This window comes from Phoxinus phoxinus (genome assembly GCF_949152265.1).
Source record: "Phoxinus phoxinus genome assembly, chromosome: 7".
Taxonomy (NCBI): domain Eukaryota; kingdom Metazoa; phylum Chordata; class Actinopteri; order Cypriniformes; family Leuciscidae; genus Phoxinus; species Phoxinus phoxinus.
The window spans coordinates 37,287,533-37,315,065 of record NC_136882.1 but is presented as its reverse complement, the minus strand read 5'-3'; the positions used below and the strand labels follow the sequence as shown (position 1 = coordinate 37,315,065).

General features: G+C 37.8%; 1 protein-coding gene across 2 annotated transcripts in view; it reads left to right on the top strand.

The window, feature by feature from the left end:
• The window catches only part of slc4a10b (solute carrier family 4 member 10b), an 81,203-nt gene that overhangs the window by 37,194 nt on the left and 16,476 nt on the right, over positions 1–27,533 (top strand). For both annotated transcript variants that reach the window (XM_079619610.1, XM_079619611.1), the window contains 12 exons: positions 347–535; positions 3,858–3,946; positions 8,737–8,894; positions 13,142–13,229; positions 16,189–16,335; positions 19,028–19,122; positions 22,850–23,024; positions 23,719–23,852; positions 25,098–25,343; positions 25,455–25,560; positions 26,790–26,951; positions 27,053–27,166. In XM_079619610.1, the coding sequence (XP_079475736.1) occupies positions 347–535; positions 3,858–3,946; positions 8,737–8,894; positions 13,142–13,229; positions 16,189–16,335; positions 19,028–19,122; positions 22,850–23,024; positions 23,719–23,852; positions 25,098–25,343; positions 25,455–25,560; positions 26,790–26,951; positions 27,053–27,166 (1,703 nt within the window). The remainder of the gene's footprint in view (positions 1–346; positions 536–3,857; positions 3,947–8,736; positions 8,895–13,141; positions 13,230–16,188; positions 16,336–19,027; positions 19,123–22,849; positions 23,025–23,718; positions 23,853–25,097; positions 25,344–25,454; positions 25,561–26,789; positions 26,952–27,052; positions 27,167–27,533) is intronic.

The window sequence follows — 27,533 nt, the reverse complement described above, 5'->3', positions numbered from 1 at the left end:
TGGATGGATGGATGGATGGATGGATGGATGGATGGATGGATGGATAGATAGATAGATAGATAGAGAATAGACAGATAGATAGATAGATAGATAGATAGATAGATAGATAGATAGATAGATAGATAGATAGATAGATAGATAGATAGATAGATAGATAGATAGATAGAGATGAATGGATGGATGGATAGATAGATTTAATTCGTTTTTGTATGTATATATAGGCCTATATATATATACTTTTTTTTTTTTTTTAAGGGAAAATAATAATACTACAGTAATATGTTTTTAAAGTTAAATATTGCAATATGATCTGATCATTTGTAATGTTGTGTGTTGAATTTCTTAGATATGGTTCTGGACCAACAGGAAGTGGCTGGGCATCTTGAAGATGATGTCAGGAGGAAGGTCAAAGAGGCTCTATTGAAGCAGCATCATCACCAGAACCAGAAGAAACTGGCCAATCGGATTCCCATCGTCCGCTCCTTCGCTGATATCGGCAAGAGGCAGTCCGAGTCCAACTGCACCGACAAAAACGGTATTTGTCTTAACACAGGAGGTCTGTGTTACTGATTCTGCAGATGACACTCAAATGACACACACATATTACAATAGGAAACAAATAGTTTTTACTGTTTTTTTGATCAAATAAATGCAGCCTTGGTAAGCATTTCAAAAGCATTACACTTTTTGAACAATAGTGTATAACAATATGCAATGTTCAAACAACCTACAAAAGTCTTCCTTATAATTCACAGAGGTGTGTAAAATTTCTTCCAATGCAGAAACCCAAAAATACACACAATTTCTGTATTCTGTACACAAATGTAGAGATATGTTAGGCTCTTTTTCTTTTTTAGGCTATTTACTTGCATTTAATTGAGTAACTCTGCTTAATGTGACTGTTTGTTGTTGTTTCTGGTTTCATTAGAAATGTCAGATCCACCATCTCAGAGTTTCAGCGTCTCTGTTGTCTTGTGTGTGTGTGTGTGTGTGTGTCTGACAGGCGCTTCATCTCATCTCTTTAAGTCTTCTCTGTGGCGGTCAGTTGTGTCAGATGGGAATGATGGGCAGGTCTCATCTTGTCCTCCATGTTGGCCTCTGTGCTGCTCGTCCAGTGTGTCCATCACTTCACCTCTCCCTCCTCCATCCTCCTCATCCACACACACAAACCAGAACCCCTTCAGCCCGGACCGAGAGGACGGCTTGGATCCAGGCAACTTTTAACTTCAGAGACTTTCCCTTCTGCTGTAGTGCTTCCTAAAACATAACATGTAAAGGTGGTTATCTCAGAGAATAGGTTGCACGTGGTAAAAAATGGAGGAATCTTTCCAGGATATGTGCGGCACACTTCATTATTGTCATTTGCAGCGCTTCGTGGGAGTGGGCGGCGCAAAAGAGTTTTTTTGGTGTGAATTGCTTGTTACGATTTTCTGGTGGAGATTTCTTTGCAGAATCATGGGGGATATACTGTAGTTTGCCAACAGGAATTTCGTGATTTGGTAAAAAATTTAGTTAAATTGCAGGCTGATGGCTTCAACAAAAGCAAATACCATCGATTAACAACCTCGTAGCTGACATTAAGTCTGTCTTTGATGGTTTTTGTTATCATTCAAACCAATTCCCATATGTGACCCTGGACCACAAAACCATCATAAGGGTAAATCTTTTAAAATTGAGATTTATATATCATCAAAATCTTGAATCTGAGGGTGCAAAAAAATCTCCTTTAAAGTTGTGCATTTATGTTCACGATTGTGCTGCATTCACTCATATATTTTTTATATATTTACGGTAGGAAATTTACAAAATATCTTCATGGAACATGATCTTTACTTAATATCCTAATGATTTTTGGCATAAAAGAAAAATCTATAATTTTGACCCATACAATGTATTGTTGGCTATTGCCACAGATATACCCGTGCGACTCGTGACTGGTTTTGTGATCCAGGGTCACATATGGAGAAAATTAATAGGATTATTGCATTCTATTAGGTGACAAAACAACATTTCCCATGATCCTCTGATTCACTGCGCAACTCACAAGAAGGATAAATAGCATTCCTTGTTGCACAAATGCTAAGAAAATCTTGTAAAAGTGTTCAAAACATCATTATCATCATCATATGGTTAATTTAGTAGCATCGCTTCTTTTAGTTGGTTACACACAGGGCTTGACATTAACACCTGCCAAATGCGGGTGTATTTCAGCGGTGGCGTGTAACAAGCCACTTTGGGGGGTTGAATGTTATATATATTAAATAAATTTTTTAATTGTAGTCTTTTAAAAGGCATCTGAAATAATTAACTAAGTGTAATTTAGTGTTGTCAAAAATATAGATTTTTTGATACATATCGATGCTGATATACAGGTGAAAAATGTTAATATCGTGCAAAAGTTAATTTATTTCAGTAATTCAACTTAAAAGGTGAAACTAATAGACTCAATACATGCAAAGTGAGATATTTCAAGCCTTTATTTGTTATAATTTTGATGATTATGCCTTACAGCTATGAAAACCTTTTCACAATATTCTAAGAATTAAGAATTAAACTAAGAATTTGAGGTTTTCATAAGCTGTAAGCCATAATAATCAAAATTATAACAAATAAAGGCTTGAAATATCTCACTTTGCATGTATTGAGTCTATATAATATATTAGTTTCACCTTTTAAGTTGAATTACTGAAATAAATTAACTTTTGCGACATATTCTAATTTTTCGAGTTTCACCTGTAAACTCGGTTTCCAGATACACGATACCAGCGGCTCTTTCTCACTCTTAAACAGTCAAATAATAATTAATTTGACATTAATAAATAATGTCAAAACGCTGGTCTTGGCAAGTATTCACGTAAACAGTCAGTTATGTTTTAAGTGAACGTTGAGAAAGAAAACGCATTGTGTAATGGATCCGTGTGTCAGGTCTTAAAGAGACAGCAACTTAATACACCTAATGCCAAATTATGAGATAATAATATTGCAAATATCTGTATGGCATGATATCGATGTCAAAATTGTGGGCTGAGAAAAGTTACAGAGTGGCTTGTAACTTTAGAAAACCACTATTCACACTGGCTGGTGAGCAAAAAAAAAACGGATGCCCCAACACAGTAAGTGTGAATTTAGTATTGTACAATTGATACCAGTAGATAAGCAGTGTTTTTGCAGATTACTGTGAGGAAGGTGAAGGCTATTCTGAATATTCATCACCTTTATACGGGGCTTATGTTTAGGAAGTTTGCCAGCTTCCCACACGCTAACGCTAACACATGAAGTGCACCAGACCCCTCCGTTCTCCTCGGCTGGTTCCTGTTCAAGCGCCCAGAGCATCATTAATACTCGAATTCATGCAGCGCTGAGCCAAAGCATTAAAACAGCAGCGGGCATGACTAATAAACACAAATCTGTTCATGCCATGCAGCGATGCTCTCTTAACCGAGGGGTTTGGTGCGTCTTCATGAACGCTGTAGAGATGTTTCGCTTGCTTTCGCTGCCTTTAGAGTAGAGCGCAATTGATTTGTTCATCGAGTTTGGATAAAGTGATGCTTGTTAGTGATTTATTTACATCCATTTTTGAAGGCTGCTGTAGTGAGCATACTCATTAAATCATCTCTCGGCTCACTTTATGGATGTTTCATTCAATTTTGATGGTTATAACACATCTGAGATCATAACAGATCTTCATTAAAATCATTTTCCCTTCTATCAATTCATAAACTTCATTACAGTTTGCTACATTTCATTGGGAAATACAGCCGATGCTTATGCTGCGTTCCATTCATCGGTTGATTAGCATTGATTAGCATTGGCATTGTATTGATTGATTGATTGATTGGTAGCTTATGTGTCTGCAGGTCAGATGACTTTACCTCAGTCTCAACCCATGAGCACAGAGGGCAAGAACGAAGTGAGCCGTGAAAACAGTGCTGTGGACTTCAGCAAGGTAATCACGAAGAATGGTTTGCCAAATATAACTATTTCAATAAAATACACTACCATTCAAATGTTTGGGGTCAGTAAGATTTTTTATTTTTTATTTTATTTTAACAAATTAAAACTTTTATTCAGTAAGGATTCAACAGTTCTTTTGAACTTTCTGTTCATCAAAGAATCCTGAAAAAAAAGTATCAGTTTCCACAAAAATATGAAGCAGCATTTCTGAAGGATCATCAGCTTTGATCACAGGAATAAGTTACATTTTAAAATATATTCAAATGGAAAACAGTTAATTTAAATTGTAATAATATTTCAAAAATATTGCTGTTTTTACTGAATATTTTGGTGAATGAATGCAGCCTTGGTGAACATAAGAGACATTAAAAACCCTTTCAGACCTCAAACGTTTGTTATAGTGCATAACTAGATGTGATTCATTGTGATTTAAAGGAGAACTCCGGCGCAAAATGAACATTTGGTCTAATTACACATTGTTACTTAGTCAACCGTTATCTGAGATTTGTTTTCATGATTATCGAATGTAAATAGTTTTATCTCTAAAAACAGTTTAGACTATAACGCTAGTATAACGCTAGTATAACGCTAGTATAACGCTAGTATATAGGGCATAGAGTAATGACAAATAAAAATCGCTTGTTAATACCACTAACAAGGCTCAAAATAGCCCCACACTAACACTGCAGCATAATGAGGGTCCCTACCTTCAAACCGAAGCATTGAGAACTTTGACAGTGTCCAGACAGTTTAATAAGAATATATTTTATACATACAGTCAACTTCACGTATACAGGCAGAAGCCATCTTTGAAAAACAGTCTCTATCAGTCGATCTACGAACGCCAATCCAAGTGCGCTGGACCATATGAGATTCTACACAGTTCAGCGCATTTGGATCGGCGGTTCGTTGATCGACTGATAGAGTCTGTTTTCAAAGATGGATTCTGCCTGTATACGTGAAGTTGACTGTATGTATAAAATATCTTCTTATTAAACTGTCTGGACACTTACACAGTTGTCAATGCTTCGGTTTGAAGGTAGGGACCCTCATTATGCTGCCGTGTTAGTGTGGGGCTATTTTGAGCCTTGTTAGTGGTATTAACAAGCGATTTTTATTTGTCATTACTCAATGCCCCATATACTAGCGTTATACTAGCGTTATAGGCTAAACTGTTTTTAGAGATAAAACTATTTACATTCGATAATCATGAAAACAAATCTCAGATAACGGTTGACTTACAATGTGTAATAATCATTTTGCGCCGGAGTTCTCCTTTAATGTACAATTTTTTATTTTTTTTGCATCAATTTACCATAAAAGTATAGAATTTCTAAAACATACATTTATTTGAATACATTTTATGGTAATAAAATTACCCCAAACTTCCCCCAAACACAAATTTTACTGTATTGTATAGTGAAATTACACAATGTCCTGGTAAATCTATTAACTCTTTCCTTCACGAATTTTTCCGTCTTTCAGTGTTTCCACTGTTATATGGTAGGGGGCGCTATTACGCATCTTCTGAAAGAGTAAGGAATCTCCGCATCAAATTCAAATCACGGGCAAAAAAATAAGCAAAAACCAGTTATAAAAGCATTACTTATGCTTATGCATTACTTATCTTTTTGTTTAAAATGTTACTTTTTTATTAAACTTACCCACATACAAGTGTTGATAAAAAAGAGAAAGCTTGATGCTAGAATAAAACGTTGTTGTTTGTTTAAAAGCAGAGGCTCTGTTCTCTATTTACAGGTGAAACTCGAAAAAATGTGAATATCGTGCAAAAGTTAATTTCAGTAATTCAACTTAAAAGGTGAAACTAATATATTATATAGACTCATTACATGCAAAGTGAGATATTTCAAGCCTTTATTTGTTATAATTTTGATGATTATGGCTTACAGCTTATGAAAACCCCAAATTCAAATTTAGAATATTGTGAAAAGGTTTTCAAAATTTGCAAAATTATAACAAATAAAGGCTTGAAATATCTCACTTTGCATGCAATGAGTCTATATAATATATTAGTTTCACCTTTTAAGTTGAATTACTGAAATAAATAAACTTTTGCACGATATTCAAATTTTTAGAGTTTCACCTGTATTGCTAGTCCATACACAATGTACATGTAAACACACATTAACTTTTCGAGCTGTTTTCCTCCAGTGCACTTTTCACACGTGCCGTCACACAACACGAGGAAATCCTGTTATTTTCTGGGGATTGAGGGATTCAAAGAATACATCATCCACACCCAGAGTCCAGATGCTTTCAAGTGAAAACTATAGAAACATATTCCAGACGCCACATGTGTGCATCACACTGTTTAGGCTTCGTGATGAAAGACTTCACTTAGTTATTGAACAATGAACCAGAGGACAATGTGAACTTTGATCATCTGAATGACCCAGTGAGCGGTGTGCCTGAGATTCAGAAGTGCTGCACTGTTGTTTCGTTCATCATGTATTTGCATGTACTTCAAACCTAAACATTTGGCGTGAGGTTTTGTTGAAGATTGCAATTGGGTATCGTAAGTTACTGTATGTCATTGTTTTACAGCAAAAATATGTGCATGAATTATAATTTCTGTTATTTATTTATAATAGAGTATAGCGTTTTAAATTAAGGTTTTGGAGGACCTAATCCTGTCAATCATAACTCCTTAGTTACAATCACAACACGTGTATATGTACAGGTGAAACTCGAAAAATTTAAATATGGTGCAAAAGGTCATTTTTTTTTCAGTAATTCAACTTAAAATGTGAAACTAATATATTATATAGACTCATTACATGCAAAGTGAGATATTTCAAGCAATATTTCTTATGCAAACCTTTTCACAATATTCTAATTTTGAATTTGGGGTTTTCATAAGCTGTAAGTAATCATCAAAATTATAACAAATAAAGGCTTGAAATATCTCACTTTGCATGTAATGAGTCTATATAATATATTAGTTTCACCTTTTAAGTTGAATTACTGAAATAAATGAACTTTTGCACAATATTCACATTTTTCGAGTTTCACCTGTATATACAGTATATTGCATGTTCAGATATAAAAAAAAAAATTTTTTGTGAAAATGATCAAAAACGCTGGCGGTGGCTGGTCACGTTTAAAAAAAAAACACTGGCAGGGAAAGAGTTAATATTTTTTTTACATCATATATGGTGGAGTAAATGAAAGTTTCTGTTAAAACAACTACAATTTGTACAGTATATACAGTTCAGTACAGCACATAGAGGTCTGCCGATTTTCTCTGAAGATTTTCTCGCCGTCTGTCTGTTCTGGGAAAGGGATTATGGTTTAAACACTGAAGCCCTCTTTACCTGACATTAGACTGTTCTGTTTCTTGCATTAAGTGGGTATTATGTATGTGATCCCATGAACAGACGAGAGTGCTGTCTGGGATCACAAAGAGTCATGATGAAATACTGTAATAAAATAAAGAATAACATTATGAAATCTTACACAACACATGACCTTTTGCATTATGTTACTATACATAATCTCTTTGGCTGTGTACATCATCTTGGACTTTGACTATAAACCAGTCTAGGAACACATTTCCGTAGTAACCTAAATTCTGCAAAAAGCTTTATATACGTGCACACACGCACAGGATTTGTTTTTTCCATGCTTTTTAATATTCCATGTCAAGATTTGATGATCAAATCTCAGAATCCTGGATATGAATGGGTTGCAGAATTATGGTGGCTTGACAAAACCAGTATACTAGTAGAAAAAAAGATTTTTATTACAACCAGTGATATTTTAATATAATTGATATAGTTTTGTTAATATTTTGAATTCGATTTCTTTATATGTCCTATTTTAACTTTAGTAAATTAATATAACTTTCTATTTATATCTATAGTAACTGAACAAACATTTTTTTCGCCCCATAGTTTTCTCACTATAGAGACAGAGCGTAACGTGTCATAATCTGAAGACCACGCCCACACCGGGGGGAACAATCCAGTCTCCATTGACTTTGCATTGCGAGAGGCTGCCTCCTTGTCATGTCTTGCTTCTAACTAAAGACAGAAAAATGCCTAAAAGCTGCTGTGTGACGAGGTGTACAGCAAACAAGCTAAGAAACACAGAAATAAGTTTTTATAAGCTGTCGACCACAGAAAACGAGTGTTTAAGGACTTAAAAGTGGATCAATTGTGGGATCCTGACGCTCAGTATGCACTTAAAACACAGTTACGTGTGCAGTAAGTTAAACATTTGGTCAGTGATGAGTCAAATATCCAAATGTCAGTTTTATATATTATATTTCTGTAAGATAAGCGATCCTGTGTTGCCGATTACGTTCTCCTCCAGCGGCGTACGTTAGTTCTCAGAGTAATGAGACACGTTACGCTCTGTCTCAACTGCCTGATCCACTTTTATGTCCTTAAACACTCGTTTTTTGGGGTCGACAGCTTATAAAAACTGGGTTTCTTAGCTTGTTTGCTGTACATCTTGTCACACAGCAGCTTTTAGGCATTTTTCTGTCTTTTGTTAGAAGCAAGAAATGACAAGGAGGCAGCCTCTCGCAATGCAAAGTCAATGGAGACGGTTGGATTGCCCCCCCCCCCCCCCGGTGTGGGCGTGGCCTAAATACGCTCTGTCTATATTACACTTTTAAAATCTCTTTGAAGTGTCCAATTATGTAAACAGCCTAAGGCCTGAATGACAAACCTGTTCAAATCATCCATGCAAGACTTTGTTTTCAATATGCATGTGTATTTCTCACCTAGTGACTCCTGCATAATAATGTGTGTATAGATAGACCTGCACTTCATGAAGAAGATCCCTGCAGGTGCAGAGGCCTCGAATATCTTGGTTGGAGAGCTGGAGTTTCTGGACAGGCCCGTCGTGGCGTTTGTCCGCCTCTCTCCTGCCGTACTGCTCAACGGCCTGGCAGAAGTGCCCATCACCACCAGGTGAACACCATGGGCCCTATCATACACCCGGTGCAATGCAGCGACACGCGCGACGCAAGTGTTTTTTTGCTAGTTTCAGCCCGACGCAGTTATCATTTTCACGTCCTGCACCACGTTGTTTAAATAGCAAATAGATTTGTGCACATTTGTTCACCCGTGGGCTGCTGGTCTGAAAACGAGGTGTGTGTTCAGGTGCATTGTTGGCGCGTTGCTATTTTGAGGAACTGAAATTGACTGAGCCATTGACCAACTGAAACCTGGTATAAAGTCAATGCCGCAATATTTTTTTTGTTATTTAAAGGGGCTACATGGAGCTTTCAGCGGCATCTAGTGGTGATGTTTCAGATTGCAACCAATACGTTTACAAGCGAGTGCATGTGCGCATGCTTTTTTGTTTGTTTATTATTATTATGTGGAGTCTGTGTTCTGAAGTGCCAACTAGTCTCTCCCTATGGAGGATCCCTTTATCATTCTACAGATAAAGCATTGTTGAAAATTCGCGTATCTACCCCGTAGTGATAAAATAAAATTCTGTATCAAATTTATAGGCAAGACAAGTAGTTTGTTAAGGCTTGGTTTGTAGAGAATTACAAACATGCGCACATATATTCAAACGCACATAACTATAGAATTAATACTTGATGCGCACGTGAGCGCCACCAGCATTTCTCACAGGTTCGTGTTTAAAGTGTGTGTAGAGAGAACGTATCGTCTTAGCGGCCTCTAATTTAATAACTAATGATCGTTGCGACGGAAGACCACTGGACCTGGTCTACACACGCAACTGCATCACAGACAACATTTTGGTGAAACCTCTCCATGTTTCTGATCATTTCCTCATTACATTCAATCTACAACTCACTACCCATGCTCCACCAACCCCCCTACCAGCTACGTTCAGACGAAACCTGCGCTCACTCTCTCCCTCCCATCTCTCCACTGCTGTGTCATCTTCTCTTCCCTCACACTCACAATTCTCATCTCTGGATGTTAATAACGCAACAGATACTTTATGCTCCACTCTAACTTCTTCTTTAGACAATATCTGCCCTATCTCCTCCAGGCCAGCACGTACTACTCCCTCTAACCCCTGGTTATCTGAGGTTCTTCGTGAACACCGGACTAAACTCAGGGCAACAGAGAGGAAATGGCGCAAATCAAAAGACAAAACTGACCTTAGTATGTATCAATCTCTGCTCTCTTCCTTTTCTGCTGATGTTCATGCTGCAAAATCTTCTTATTTTCACAACAAGATCAACAGCACCGCTAACACACAAACTCTTTTCAAGACATTCAACTCTCTCCTCTGTCCACCTCCACCACCACCCACCTCCTCTTTAACTGCTGATGATTTTGCCAACTTCTTCACCAACAAAACAACAACCATCAGCAGTCAATTCTCAACTCCACACACACAGGAACCCAGTCCAACCCCTCCCAATCCGAAACACCTTCTCTCCTCATTCTCTCCACTGACCGAGGAAGAAGTATCTAAACTTCTCCTCTCCAGTCACCCCACCACCTGCCCTCTAGATCCCATCCCCTCACACCTTCTACAAGCCATTTCTCCCACACTTCTACCAGCACTCACACACATCATCAACTCATCCCTCCACACTGGCACTTTTCCTACAGCATTCAAGCAGGCTCGGGTAACTCCACTGCTTAAGAAACCCACATTAAACACATCACTCTTAGAGAATTACAGACCTGTCTCTCTCCTACCGTTCATTGCGAAAACACTTGAACGAGTTGCCTTCAACCAAGTAACATCCTTCCTCTCTCTGACCAACCAACTAGACGTAAACCAATCTGGCTTCAAGAAAGGGCATTCAACCGAGACTGCATTGCTGTCAGTCACAGAAGCCCTACGGATCGCAAAAGCTGCCTCCAAATCATCAGTTCTCATTCTCCTGGATCTGTCTGCTGCCTTCGACACTGTGAATCATCAGATCCTCCTGTCCACCCTCTCATCACTGGGCATCACTGGAACTCCTCTCCACTGGTTTGAGTCCTATCTCACAGGTAGGTCCTTCAGGGTCGCATGGAGTGGCAAGGTATCCAAAGAACATCAACTGACTACAGGGGTTCCTCAGGGTTCAATTCTTGGACCGCTCCTCTTCTCCATTTACACCACATCACTGGGACCCATCATACAGGCACATGGCTTCTCTTACCATTGCTATGCTGATGACACCCAGCTCTACCTCTCATTTCCACCTGATGATCCCACAGTAGCTACACGTATCTCAAGCTGTCTGGCGGACATCTCGGCGTGGATGAAGGAACATCACCTGCAGCTCAACCTGGCAAAGACTGAGCTTCTCGTCCTCCCTGCCAACCCGTCCCTACAGCACGACTTCACTATCCAGCTAGATTCAACTTTAATCACCCCATCAAGGTCGGTCAGAAACCTTGGAGTAACATTTGATGAGCATCTGACCTTCACAGACCACATCACAAAGACAGCTCGATCATGCAGGTTTGCACTGCACAACATCAGGAAGATCAGGCCCTTCCTAACTGAGCATGCAACACAACTTCTCGCCCAGGCCTTGGTTATCTCTAGGCTTGATTACTGCAATGCTCTTCTGGCTGGTCTTCCATCATGTGCAATTAAACCTCTACAAATGATCCAGAATGCTGCTGCCCGTCTTGTCTTCAACGAGCCCAAAAGGGCCCACGTCACTCCTCTGTTCATCTCTCTGCACTGGCTACCACTCGCTGCTCGCATCAAGTTCAAGGCATTGACGCTTGCTTACAGATCGACCACAGGCTCAGCTCCCTCCTACTTTCACTCGCTCCTACGAGTCTACATCCCTACCAGAAGCCTGCGATCGGTCAATGAGCGACGACTCGTGGTACCATCACAGAGAGCCACAAAATCACTCTCCAGAACATTCTCATTCACGGTTCCTTGCTGGTGGAATGATCTCCCTACCCTCGTCCGGAATGCAGAATCCCTGACCACATTCAAAAGACAACTGAAAACTAATCTCTTCCGTGAGCACTTGACATAAAAAAAAAAAAAAAAAAAAAAAAAAAAAAAAAACCTCTCCTTTACCCTCCTTTGTTTTGGCTTATGCTACTCTGAGCAATTCCAGAACTTTGTATTTTGAGCACTTCTTGCGTTATTTTTGCTTCTTCACGATGACTCGCTTGTTGTAGTCCTCAGTTGTAAGTCGCTTTGGATAAAGGCGTCTGCTAAATGACTAAATGTAAATGTAAATGTAAGTGAATCAATCAAAACTAACTTTAGCTGGAAAGTAACATTATTCAAGAACCGCTATAAAGCCAAAACAATCTGTTAACCTTAAATAATACGTTTATCTCTGTAAAGCAGCTTTGAAACAATCTATATTGTATCTATATTTATAAATGAAGATGACTTGACTTGACTGTGTTGTGCTGGGAGCTGGTCGTTTCTTAGTATTAGCAGACTCCACGTCATAAAGTTGCAGTGTCGTCGCTGTTGAGTGTAAAGTCAGTAGACGAGGAGAGAGGCCCGACGCTCGGGAGCGCGCATGCAGGTCTCAGTCACGTCACTGGATTTCGCGGCAAATCCGACCCGGAGCTTCACATAGAAATAGGAATACTTGCTTTCAGAGGTAATAGCAAAACCCGCCAAATGGATAATTTTATTGTGAGATTACAACCCCTTCACACACAGGCAATAAAAAATGGATTCATTTTAGTAGAAAAACTCCACATAGCACCTTTAAAGAGCGTGTTAGTAATGTGTGCCTATAGGCGGGTCCACAACGCGCGTACAATTCGCTTATTAAACACACAGGGATGCGCCAAATATTTATATCTAATGTAAAAGATTATTATTGTCTACATAAAGATATGGTGGAATCCGGCTTATCCCATAGATGGTCTACTTTAACCTCGCGCACGAGAGGATTCGCTTGCGCTCTGGAGCCCGAATCCGCCATGGCGCGAGTGAGTTCGCTTTTAAAGGAATGGGAGATGAGACTCTGATTGTGTTTTTGCACGTAAAGCTCATAACACACTCATTATTCATTGAGAGAATAGGGACAACCCTTTTAGACCGTGCGCTGGGCGTGCCGACCATTTTTCCCGCCATTAAACTAGCAAAAGTGGATTAGGACTCGCCATAAGTACACTTGCGCCGTGCGCTTTAGACCATGCACTTAGATTGTTAAAATAGGGCCCGAGCTTTGCTTTGTAAAACTCAACATAAGAACACCAGTTACAATGCTGTTTTGTGCTTGATCTGTCAGATTCCTGTTCATCCTGCTGGGGCCTCTGGGTAAAGGGCCACAATATCACGAGATTGGCAGATCAATTGCGACCTTGATGACAGATGAGGTAAGACAGCATGGTATTGTTTTACAGTTAGATACTGCTTTTAACAAGGTACTGCTTGTGTTCACTTTGTATATTTGATCCAGATGCATTTTAGAATATTTCAAAAGGAAAAATTCTGATTGGATGAGCTGCATTTGAAGCCTCTGTAAAAAATGTTTTTTTTTTTTTTGCAGTTTTTAAAAATTCTATCATTCCGATTTCTGTAATTTAATCAAACATACATTTTTGAGTTTTTAGAGTTAATCATATCTATCAAAAACAATAACACTTCCTGGAAGAAGATCTCATTCAGGAACTGGCTTTTGTTGGTTTTACAAAAGACGAACAGGATGAAAAGGGATAAACCCACAAAATGTAAAATTACTTGAAATTTACTTGTTTACTGAATGGTAATTAAAGAAAACAAACTACATAATGTGATAAAAAAAAATTTTTTTTAAGTGTTTGATATTACTTATTTGTGTTTGCGTTCTGGAGAAGGGTTTCTATTTACAACGTGTTTTTGCAGCGATGAGCAATGAAGCCAATCACAGACATATCTGTTGATCTCTTGAACGCAGTGGCCAATCAGAGGCGTTTAGGTTAGTCAGAATCCACTGTTTTTGTTCAGTTCAGTTCTGCACTCTCGCGAATCCTCTCATTATAACAAACGAAGGGTAGACACGATGTAAATAAGAGATTAGAAAATAGATTTTTTGTGATTATAAATGGAGAAATACGATAACAAAGCTGACATCAACAACAACAAACTTATAGTTAACAACATGTTATATTGGCCTAATTTAAACACTGCCTGCATTATGACGTGATTAATACATCAATACATAAGGCGTTAATTATACATGACAGCTCAGTTATCATAGGTATTAGTTTTGCCATAAGCATTCACCACTTAAACTGTGCTTTGGAAAAAAATTAGTGAAATCACAAGTTAGCGACTCCTCATGGCAGACACTGATGCTTGTGTTCTTTTGTGAAATAGCTTTTTTATTGGCAACACTTTGGGCTGTTTTTGCTTGATTTAAAGTCGGCATGAAATCAAAATTGACCCTATTTACTTTGTTAGTGGATATTACTAGTCTTGTGGTGAACAATTAATCCGTGCAAGTTAATACACAGAAAAAAAATGTTTGCCAAACACGAGAGGAGGAGCGCTGAAGTAAAACCCTGCCCTCTGTTCAATATTCCGTTTCACTCGGAAATGCGTCACAACACTTGAGAAAAGTCGCTTGCAACTTCCGGTTCACGCGGACTTTAAACTGCAAGTAAAGTACAATGTAAAAAATAAAAATAAAATTAAGCTTCTGTAATGTTGTTTTATTTCAGTTATGTTGCTGCTTGCTTTTACTTTACCAAAAAACTCCTATGTGTCTTCTTTTAAAAGAAACCATAGGACTGTAGTCTAAAGCATTCGTGTAAAGTGTAAGGGTAACACTTTACAATAAGGTTCATTTATTAAACATTATTTAATGTAATCTTTGTTAATGTTAGTTATTATGAATAAAGCTGTTCATTGTTTGTTCATGTTAGTTCACAGTGCATTAACTCATGTTAACAAGATTTTAATAAAGTATTAGTAAATGTCGAAATTAACATTAACAAAGATGAATAAATGCTGTATAAGTGCAGTTCATTATTAGTTAACGTTAACTAATGTAGTTAATTAATGTTAACTAATGAACCTTATTGTAAAGTGTTACCAGTGTAAGAATGTCATTTTCCAGTGTATGCTCAAAATTGGCTATTTTATTGCACTTTTTTGTGTTCATTTGTAGTTTGTTTAATTCTTGTGTGATTCTTTTTTTTCTAGATTTGTTTGTTGTTTTATTGTCACCATTTATATACTTCATATATGTGTTAACGTTTTCACTATTCATGTTATAGTAAATTGCAGTTCATATGAAAGATATGAAGAATATTTTTTTTTATCATGGTCGCTATTTAAATCTCACCTAGACCACTAACAGAGCCTGGGTCGACCCTGATTTTAAGATGCATGATGGAAACATTCAAATGTACCCATTAATATTAATAAATGTAAATCATGGTGTCTTTTATCATATTACTGTTGCAGTGCTTTGCATTGTATCCAGAACACCCCTACAAATGCACTACCTTGAGTGGGTTATTATTGCTTTAATAAAAGGGTTTCATGCAGACTGAAGTGTCTCGCAGAGATGAGAGGATAGGAAACTCCTGAGGTCTTTCACAGCTCAGCAGATTCTCTCTCACTTAGTCTTTGAGGTGCAGAGGAGACTTACAGAACGGCCCTAATAACATGCAAATGACTGCTAATTAGACAGAAAACCACCCTTCGTGCCAAGCTGCTGGTTAATGTTGCTAAGGCAACATCTTAAGACATTATTAAAGAGCATGATAATGCGAAAATGTACTTTTTTCCAGGCTTCCTGCATGTAGTCTTAAAGAGATGGTTTATGGTTTATTTATCCTCATTTTGTTTCAGATACTAATTTTTTTTTCTTTCTTTCATGAAACAAATGGAGAAACTAGGAAGAACATTCAAAATGCAAAGAATGTGGAAGGTTTTTAACTCTGCCAAGCTCTAAAGTTAATAAAAAATGTATCATAAAAACTTTACTTTATTGTCCTTTTTTGAGCTTGATAAAACTTCTGTTGTTCTTTCGAACTCTAATATACAATATATTTTGTGTATTTTGTTTTTGTATTTATTTATATAGCCCATTTAAAAACAGCAAACATGGCTGTCTAAAGTGCTGAACAAAACACAAGATAAAAAGACAAGGACAACCACACATTCATGACAAAAGCTCACAATGAGTTAAAAGCTAAAGAATTTTTTTTTTGTGTTCCAATAAATGATGAAAAACTTTTAGATTTTTGTACAAACTATTTAATTCAGAAAACTGTTTCTTCTTTCATCACATCTTATTCATATTTTTTGACTAAGAATGTTCTGTTTTTTTTTTTTCTTTTGCAGGTTTTCCATGATGTGGCCTATAAAGCTAAAGACCGCAATGATCTGATTGCTGGAATTGACGAATTTCTTGACCAGGTTACAGTTCTGCCACCAGGAGAATGGGACCCTTCCATCAGGATAGAGCCGCCAAAAAACGTCCCATCCCAGGTCAGTGAAGCAAGACTACAGACAGCAACTATAATCCTGAGAAACTTACAGTACGACAACACTCAGCTGATGTAGGATTGAAGTTTTGTACTAGCCAAAAGTCTGAACACACTTGACTAAATGTATGTTGCTCACAATCTTAAAAGGCTTTTAATCTAAAGACTAATGCTTAAATGCTTCAAAGGAGTTTTGTAGACGTACATATTGCGCATAAATATGCATTTCTGAATGCTTAATTGCATTGAAAGGAAGCAGTACATAGTGAAGGTACGTCCCTATTCCTTATTTACTAGTTTAAAAGCACCCCATGATGCACCTCATGAATGTCCAGAGTGAGCAAAGCTGGAACCAAGACAAAGAAAAAGAGCCCATATTATGCCCCTTTTCAAAGTCTTGATTTTGTTTTTGGGCTCTACTAGAACAGGTTTTCATGCATAAATGATCAAAAAACATAATTTTTTCCATATTTGACATTATTGCAGCTCGTCTCTTCCCAGTCTGTCAGTAACGCTCTGGGGTGCGTTACTTGTGTGTTTGGAACGACAGCTCTCGACCTGTGGTTAGAAGCAGAGTTTCTAGTTTACATGACATGTGGACTTAATAAATCCTTATCTTGACCAAAATAAGAAAGCTGACATTCAGTGCAATCTGTATCTTTTATTTAGAATACATACAAATGTTATTTACGTGTTTTAGTTTGTCAAGAGATTTAAAGCGCCGTTTTTTGAAGACTGCGCATGTGCGAATGTGCTCTAGTGCGTAAGAACGAGCCTATGAATGAATCTGGAAATAAAGCAAAATAACTGAGATAAATGAGAAATAGTCCTCAGATGCCATGACTGTAATTTATATCAAAACATTTAGTGTTAATTCGATTCGAACAGTTTCATTAAAAGAAGTTATTACTCCACCATGTGCATGATGTCATAAACCAAGGTGGTTGAACGACCACTTCGTGACAACATGGTTTCGGGAAACAGTTGTAACTAGTTAGTTGATTTCTCCAACGATCTAACATATTCATTATTTAAATGAGGAATACTGTGACGTGTTCGTTCCCAGAAGAAAACTAAGAAAACGTTTCAGGGAGTTCAGAAACAGTGACACTGATATAGAGAATAACTCACGCTGGAGGGACTTTCAGAGCTTTTTATGCTCAAACAGCAACATTACACATAAAAAAGCATAAAAGGTTCTCTTTAAATATACAAGAGTATATACAAATATACAAATATACTCTCATATATAAGAGTTTGTGTCACTCCATCATTCCCAGACTTCCATTGTGTTATTTTAGAGTTTTCATTACCTTTAATAATTAGGTGTTTTCAAATCTTTGGCTGGTAATGTAGTTATACATAGATATTATTTAAGTTAATATTGAATGAAAGACTGTTATGTTAAATAAAATCAAGTGTGTTATCTGCCTTATGTGTATGTACAGTAAGTCATGTGATGTAATGCACATTATTTATAAAGCACACAGCTGGCTATGTTCTCACTGTGAGTCTCCATCTGGTTTTAAAGATTAAAACGGAGTGTTTACTGTAGAATCTCGATCTAGAAATATTGAAGAGAGGATTAACTGTAGCACTGCACTGTAATACAAAAGAGCGAAAAGAGACCCTTTTTCTTCAGAGCATTTAAGTGATGTAAGCACAGAACAGCACACTGACATTAATCTGAGGCACAAATGAGCATATTCATCTCAATTATATTATACTATTATATTAATTCACATAAGCCAGCTAACACGGGTTCGTTCATTCAATAGTATTCGTGCGGCGAAAGTGATGTTGTTGAGTGTGACGAAAAAAGAGGCGCGAGTCTCCACAAAACCCGAACGCAAGTGGTCACGGAAGACGCATGATAATACCAGGTGTAACGGTAACAGATACAAATTGATCTGATTGGTCGTCTGGATCAGTGTGTTGTGATTGGTAAAGTCCTTCGAACGTGTTTGGGAAATGTCACACACTTACCATAACCTTCTAACTCAACTCAACCAGGCCCCGCCCCTTTATTTTGTTTATGCCTTGGGCGGAAATTATTTAAATGAGGAATATTGTAAAAACGGATATTGTATATATTTTACAGCTATTAATATGCGGGGGTGTTTACATTATTCACAAAATTGTTTGTTTGGGTGTTGATTTTCAACAGCATTTCTCAGAAATCGCTTACTGCACCTTTAAGCCGTTCAGGCTTAATTAATTGCAAGTCTATCAACTATATATCCTATAATTTGGTGAATTAGTATGTTTCGTCAGGGCGTGAAGAAATTTAGAGCTGAGTATCATCAGCATAACTAAACCTAAAACCAAAGCCATGCTTCCTAATAATATCTCCCAAGGGTAGCATGTACAGGGTGAACAGCAACGGTCCTAGTACTGAGCCTTGCGGTACTCCATACTGAATTTGCGATCGATATGACACCTCTTCATTTACTGCTACAAATTGGATTGCAGTAATTCAACACTTATGATTACAGATTTAGAACAAACACTAACCTGGGCTGCATTTCTCAAAAGCATCTTAAGCCTAAGTAGATTGTGGAACCATTGCCACCAATATTTGAGGAATATATCTGCAAACTCTTTCAATATCTCGAAGTCCTGTCAGAACTCCTCTCACAGTTTTATGCTAAGAGTTCTGCTGTATCTCTCTATCGTCTCTGTGTTTGATATAACAGGAGAAGAGAAAGATCCCTGCAGTGCCTAATGGAGAGCTGCCAGAGACAGAGGAACACGGTGGACACGGAGGCCCTGAGCTGCAGCGCACCGGGAGGTCAGTCTGGAGTGTGTGTATGTGTGTAGACACATCATAATCACGTCAGTGTGTGTGAAAGCCATCGAAATATAGATCTCTTTAATATCTCCGGAAAGAATGGAGATGTTTTCAGAAGTGTCCTGCTTTTTTTTTTTTTTTAGATCTTTCTTCATGTCTTATCTTTCAGAAGAGATGTTAATGTAATATTTGCACTGCACTGACACTATCGGATGAGAACATCTTGAACTGAATTAAGCTGGATATTGTCTTCTTCTAAAGAGGTTTTCCCCACTGTAAGGCCATCTGTTCTTGCAGTTGTCAATAGCAGTCTCTCCTTAGGTGTGGTCCCTGCTCATTTTAAACACGCAGTAGTGCAACCTCTGATTAAAAAACCTGCTCTGGATCCTGCAGACCTCTCTAATTTTAGGCCTATCTCCAAACTACCTTTAGTAAAAATTCTTTTCAAAAATTCTTGAAAAGATAGTCTTACAGTCAATTAATGGCAAGACCACAATATTGGACGACCACAATATTGATCTATAAGTTTTCCAGTCCGGTTTTAAAACTCTACACAGCACAGAATCTGCTCTTTAAAAGTTCTTAATGATATATTTTTAGCTACTGACTCTGTGTTATTCTTGTGCCTCTTGATTTAACTGCTGCGTTTGACACTGTGGACCATGAAATCCTGATCACTCGTTTAGAGCGGTGGGTGGGCATCAAGAGCATAGCACTAGAATGGTTCAAGTCCTACTTGAAAGGTCGGGCTTTCTGTGTCAGTTGTGTTGACTCTGAGTTTTAGGCCCTTTTCTCTTTATTTGCTCCTGCTTGGTTCAATAATCAGGAAGCATGGCATGTCATTCCACTGTTACGCGGACGATAGCCAGATTTATGTGCCTCTTAAAAAGAATATCACACTGTTAGCCCGCTACTCGAGTGTCTTGAAAATATAAAAGCCTGGATGGCTCTTAACTTTTTAAGTTTCAAGGCACAAAAGACAGAAGTGATGGTTTTTGGTGGCACCAATGCGACCCCTCCTGTTGATTTGGGTGCCTTGGCCCGGTACTCCAAGCCATCCATCACTAATCTAGGGGTTAAAATCGATTCTGACCTTAAGCTCGACAGTCAGATCAGGGCAATCGTTAAATCGAGATTTTTTCAATTGAGGCAGCTGGCCAAAATAAAGCCATATCTTCCGAGGCAACATTTTGAGACAGTAATCCACGCCTTTGTTACCACTCGGCTAGATTATTGTAATGCACTGTATGTGGGGGTTAGTGGGTCTGTAGCCCATCTCCAGATGGTACAAAACGCTGCAGAATGATCTGCATCTTCCCATTAAACAAGCCTCTTCACTGTCTGTTTATAAACCGCTTCTTAAATCCCACATTTTCTCTTTGGCCTTTAACACCTGACGTTGACATTTTGTTAATTTATTTATTTTTTATGGTATGTTTATATTTATGTTTTATGTCTCTTGATTTGTTTTATATGTATTATGCTTTGCATAAAGTATGTTTTTATGTTTTTTGTTTATTTTTTTCTGTACAGCACTTTGGTCCACTTCGGTTGTTCTAAAGTGGTTTATAAATAGAGTTTGATTTGATTTGATTCTCATAGCTAAATTAAATTTAGAGGGTTGAGGGTTGGGGGTTCATGACACTTTAAATGGTTAGTTCACCCAAAAATGATAATTCTGTCATAATTTACTCACCCTCATGTCGTTCCGAACCCATACTTTTGTTAATCTTCTTAATGAAATTTGAGCGCTTTCTGTCCCTCCATTGACAGCTACGCAACTGCCTCTTTCAAGCCCCAAAACTGTAGTAAAGACATCATTAAAGTAATCCATGTAACTCCAGTGATTCAACCTCAATTTTGAATTTTGAAGTGTTGCGAAGATGAAAGTCTTACGGGTTTGGACATGAGTGTGAGTAAATGATGACAGAATATATCTTTAGGTGAACTATCTCTTTAACAAATGTGCCTGGATAGCAAAGTCTGAGATATCAATCTGAACTCACTAATTCCTCATCAAATTCTTCCAAATGATCTGAGCTGTTATTCACATTTTGTCGGTCTATACTCCTATTTCGAAGTTAATACTTAAACATAGCACAACTTAATTCAATTAAATCAATTAAGAAAAAGATAAATGATCCTCTCAGAAACCAAAATAATGGAACAGGTCATGTTCATTAAAGAGCACATAATAATGCAGATCATTGAGGATGCTGGTTTCATTGTCTATTACGATGTAACCGAGAGCCGTGCCACTGAAGACCAGGTTTTCAACTCTCCAGTGAACTGGACAGATGCCATGTTTGACATTTGGTCACACTCTTCCTGTTGAGTGACAGTTTTCACAACTTTGAGTGACTTTCTCTCTTCTCACAACAATAATCCCCTTCTGTTCTCAGATGGCTCTTTTCTCCCAAATGGTCATATCTGATCAGCCCTAATTAATATTTCTTTCTGGTTTTATAGTATGTCTGCCTTATATACTATGTATACTGTGCACAGTATGTGGATTTTCTGAATGCATGGAATACCTGGATGATCTTCTATATTTTCTAAATTGTGTAACGACATTTACTATGTATAATACTGAATGCTTTCGACTGGATTACATTAACAGTGACACATGCACTGGACATAATATCTGCTGTGATGTTATAATCTCTTTCTTCAACTGGACTGGCAAATATTAAGACTTTTTTTAAATACAAAATTGAATTAAAAATGTTTTACCATTTTATTTTTATATGCATGTACTAAATTGATTTCAGTTTTATACATTTTTTAATTATTTCGGCCACACCAGTTAATGGCGGAGAACTGTGAAAATTCACTGTTGTATTTCTTACAAACTATGAAGTTATATTTAGCATTTACAAAAAAAAAAAAAAAGATATATATATATATTTTTTTTTTTTTTTGTGTGTGTGTGTGTCTCTATTGCAGTGCAACTGTTTTTTCATATGCAAGACGCGCCAGACTTGCTGTGAAACAGCGCTGGTCAGAAAACCTGTGACTTTTTGAGAGGAATATTCCACATATGTGTCGGAGCATGGAGAAAAAAAATCCATCCTCCAGCCATCCTATAGATAAAATTACTTTTCTGCTTAGGAAAATGTTAGTAGAAGAGGTCTGGCTCGCAAGACATTATTTACACAGGAAAAGAAAAGAAAAGAAAAGAAATAATAGTTTGAAAATTAAGCCTGTTTTTTTTCCCAAGAGAATTAAGCACATTTACTCCCATTATTCCCGAGGAATATTCCACATATGTGTTGACAAATGGAGAAAAGCCATACCATAGATACACTTTTATTTATTTTTTATGTTAGAAAAGTGATTTGCAACAAATTCTCTGCACTCCAAAATAAAAAATAAATAATTTGAAAATTAAGCCTATTTTTTTAGATGCATTAAGATTGTTATGCAATCTGTAGCAATAATTGTGACATTATTTTCACGACAACTAAGCACTTTTCCCCTCCCAGTAATATAATACATTACTGTAAAAATGACAATTGAAGTCATTTTAAAATCTATATTTTTTGCATAATAGTAATAACAGACGGAAACCGTTTAATTGTCATGAAAATACATTTTTACTGTATATTTTGCATATACTTCTCCACTACGGAATATAACCCAGCGCTGAGTTGAGCTGAAGCCAGGTTTCCAGCTCTGTCCGCGGCTCAGAAGGCAGTGATCTTGTGTGTCTGGTGTGTTTTGTCAGGCTTTTCGGTGGATTAATTCTGGATGTGAAGAGAAAGGCTCCACACTTCGTGTCAGATTTCACCGATGCGCTCAGCCTGCAGTGTTTGGCCTCGTTCCTGTTCCTGTACTGCGCATGCATGTCTCCGGTCATCACCTTCGGAGGACTGCTGGGAGAGGCTACCGAGGGACGCATAGTAAGATCACATCAATGGATTTGATTTGATTAGATTTATTACACTGTAAAAACTCACAACTTTTTATATTTTGTCAAATCAACTTAGATAATTAATGTAATTCAGATAGCATAATATTTAGAGATTCTATTTATTAAACCAATCTCCTTTGTTGTATTAACTCAAATTTTTTATCTCAATGAACTCAAAATTTTAAGGCAACTTACTTTTTTAGTTCCTTGCCACCATTGCCTTGACTTTTGGCTTGCTTAGTTGGGGATATTTAGTATTCAACAATATAATTGATGTGCCTTACTAAAGGTGGACGACGACGCAATGTTCTTCTAGAAACAACTTTGTTGTAATATTTTCATGTTATCACTGTGAAGCCGCTTTGATACAATCTGTACTGTAAAAAGCACTATATAAATAAATGTGACTTGACTTTTAAGTTAATCCAACAATATTTTTTTTTTTACAGTGTAGGAAAAGAAAATAGTGAAATACACTAATTTGTCAAGGATATCGCAATAAAGTTAAAAACGTATTTCCATTGCGGTCCTTGATGTAAAGCACAGACTTGTCTCACAGTGACAGATTACTTTTTTTTTTACATGTGTGTCTGGGTCTGCGTCTAAGTTGCATAGTCAGCAATAATTTCATTAATATGAAAAGTCATATAAAAGTGTTTTAACATGTTCTCCCCTCTTCTCAGAGTGCCATTGAGTCTCTGTTTGGAGCCTCGATGACTGGAATCGCGTACTCGCTGTTCGCCGGACAGCCGCTCACTATACTGGGCAGCACTGGACCCGTTCTGGTGTTTGAGAAGATATTGTTCAAATTCTGCAAGTATGTCTAATGCCATTGCTCTGATCTGTCTATCTATCTATCTATCTATCTATCTATCTATCTATCTATCTATCTATCTATCTATCTATCTATCTATCTATCTATCTATCTATCTATCTATCTATCTATCTATCTATCTATCTATCTATCTATCTATCTATCTAGTTTTATCTTCATTTATCTCTAGTTCCATCCATCCATCTACAGTAGATAGAATGATAGAACGAACGATAGACAGAATGAAGATAGATAGATAGATAGATAGATAGATAGATAAAAAACAACCAGAACACCCTAGAAACTGCTTAGCAACCACTCAGAATACCTAAGTAACCTCTTAGCAAGGTCTACATCCCCAATAACTCCCAGTGCACAAGGCTGAGCTTCAGACTGTGTGTGTGTTTGCAGGGAATATGGGCTCAAGTGTGTGTGTTTGCAGGGAATATGGGCTCAAGTGTGTGTGTTTGCAGGGAAAATGGGCTCAAGTGTGTGTGTTTGCCGGGAATACGGGCTCACTCACGGTGTGTGTGTGTGTGTATGCAGGGAATGCGGGCTTAAGTGTGTGTGTTTGCAGGGAATATGGGCTCACTCACGGTGTGTGTGTGTGTTTGCAGGGAATGCGGGCTTAAGTGTGTGTGTTTGCAGGGAATATGGGCACACTCACGGTGTGTGTGTGTGTTTGCAGGGAATGCGGGCTCAAGTGTGTGTGTTTGCAGGGAATACGGGGTCACTCACGGTGTGTGTGTGTGTTTGCAGGGAATGCGGCCTCACTCATGGTGTGTGTGTGTGTGTGTATGCAGGGAATGCGGGCTTAAGTGTGTGTGTTTGCAGGGAATATGGGCTCACTCACGGTGTGTGTGTGTGTTTGCAGGGAATGCGGGCTCAAGTGTGTGTGTTTGCAGGGAATACGGGCTCACTCACGGTGTGTGTGTGTGTTTGCAGGGAATACGGGATCACAGTGTGTGTGTTTGCAGGGAATACGGGCTCAAGTGTGTGTGTGTTTGCAGAGAATATGGGCTCAAGTGTGTGTGTTTGCAGGGAATACGGGCTCAAGTGTGTGTGTGTTTGCAGAGAATATGGGCTCAAGTGTGTGTGTTTGCAGGGAATACGGGATCACAGTGTGTGTGTTTGCAGGGAATACGGGCTCAAGTGTGTGTGTGTTTGCAGGGAATACGGGCTCACGGTGTGTGTGTGTTTGCAGGGAGTACGGGCTCACGGTGTGTGTGTGTGTGTGTGTGTTTGCAGGGAGTACGGGCTGTCGTACCTGTCCCTCAGGACGTGTATCGGGCTGTGGACGGCGTTCCTTTGTCTGCTACTGGTGGCCACTGATGCCAGTTCACTCGTCTGTTACATCACACGCTTCACTGAGGAGGCCTTCGCCTCGCTCATCTGCATCATCTTCATCTATGAGGCCTTGGAGAAGCTCATTCATCTCGGGGAGACGTATCCCATTAACATGAACAACAATCTGCAGAAACTCACCACTTACAGGTGAACACAACTCAATGAGGAACAGAATGAAATGGACACCATGATTATAGAAACTAATGCAATTTAAACTCTTTATAGCAAAGCAAGTTAAAGGATGCTTCTGTTCTTCAGGTGTTCCTGTATTGAGCCTGCAAACCCCAGCAACGCCACCCTTCTGTACTGGGAGCAGAACAACATCTCGGCTCCGGAGATCTTCTGGGAGGCTCTGGAAGTTCAGGTCAGAGCTGAGGATACAACTGATATTAACAATATAATCCATACTTCATCATATTTGATGGATCGGTTGCACTTTATTTTACAGTAAGTGTACTTACAGTTTACTTAGATAGAAAGTTCTGGGTAATTTAAGGTAACTACATGGGTTAAGGTCAGGTTTAGGTGAAAGTTCAGGTTTAGTACCTAGTTATTACCCAGTTATTGTAATTACTGTAATAAGTACATCATATGTTCATGGGGAACAGGATAAACTGCTACACAAATTTCTAAAGTGTCTAAATGATCAACAGGATCAATTTGCTGAAAAACCTGATGCACACAATCTACATACTACATGCCTTCTGTCATCTGATTGATAATTCATGCTTTAGCACCGGGTTTCTGCGGGTCTTAGGAAGTCTGAATTCACCCTTACACAAATAACGGCTTTAAAATGTCTTAAATTAGAGCAGAAAGTCTTAAATTCATAAAGTTTTGCCATTAAATGTTGCATGCACTGCAAAAAATGTATATCTTCCTTTTTTTTTTTTTTTTCCTGCTTTCCAGTAATAATAATATTTAAACATCCTTAAATCAATTGCATCCTCAGCATTTACTGAGATGCAATTGCAAAATGAAGTTAAAAAGTTTATGCCTAAAACAAGAGTGTATATATCTGTCAATGAGTTAAAAACTTCTATTTAAATAAAGTTGATTCTTCTGAGCTGATCTTTGTTCTTGTTTTAATCATAAACTCATTTAATTTTTCACTTCTTCATATTTTATGTCATTATGCATTTTAAGTATCTTGATTTAAGAATATTGTGGGTTGGTCTTAAATTACCTTTATAAAACCTGCAGAAACTCTGTAGCGAAGTGGGTTTTAGAATAATTGTGAAAATGTGCATCTTCAGCTCTATTCCTTTTATATAGGAATAAAAAAAGGGTAATTTGAGTGACATAGAGAGACTGTTAAGGAAATTTGAGCTGTATTAAACTGGATTGCATCTGTTAAATCATCATAAAAGCTGAAAAGATCATTGCTGCTGCTCGTCTTTTAATGGGCAAGAGTTGCAATAGCAGCATGTTGAGCAGATGTCTGTGTGTGTGTTTGTGTTTTGGAGCATTTAAAGGAACAGCTCATCCAAAAATGAATCATTTGTTGCCATTTACTCATCCTCGTGTTGTTGTGAGTGAACTATTCCTGTAAGTATTAAAAACCTGACGCATTGTTTATCTTTCTGATGTCAGGATTGCATTGAGAAGAAAGGAGAGTTTGTCGGGTCAGCTTGCGGGCCTCACGGTCCGTACGTTCCCGATGTTCTCTTCTGGTCTGTGGTTCTCTTCTTCTCTACTGTGGCCATGTCAGCGTTCCTCAAAGAGTTCAAGACCAGCCGCTACTTCCCCACTAAGGTACTGCAGGTCTCTCACCACGAGCAGTGGTTTGCAGGCTGGCGCCCTCTAGTGTCTTCTGCTGATGAACGAGGGAATAATGTTTCTGATGTTTCCTGCAGGTCCGGTCCATCATCAGTGACTTCGCTGTGTTCATCACTATTGCTACAATGGTTCTGGTGGATTACGCTCTAGGGGTGCCGTCCACCAAACTACAGGTCCCGAATGAGTTTAAGGTCTGTATCTATCTATCTATCTATCTATCTATCTATCTATCTATCTATCTATCTATCTATCTATCTATCTATCTATCTATCTATCTATCTATCTATCTATCTATCTATCTATCTATTGTTCTATTGTTCTATCTATCTATCTATCTATCTATCTATCTATCTATCTATCTATCTATCTATCGTTCTATCTATCTATCTATCTATCTATCTAATCTATCTATCTATTGTTCTATCTATCTATCTATTGTTATATCTATCTATTGTTATATCTATCTATCTATCTATCTATCTATCTATCTATCTATCTATCTATCTATCTATCTATCTATCTATCTATCTATCTATCTATCTATCTATCTATCTATCT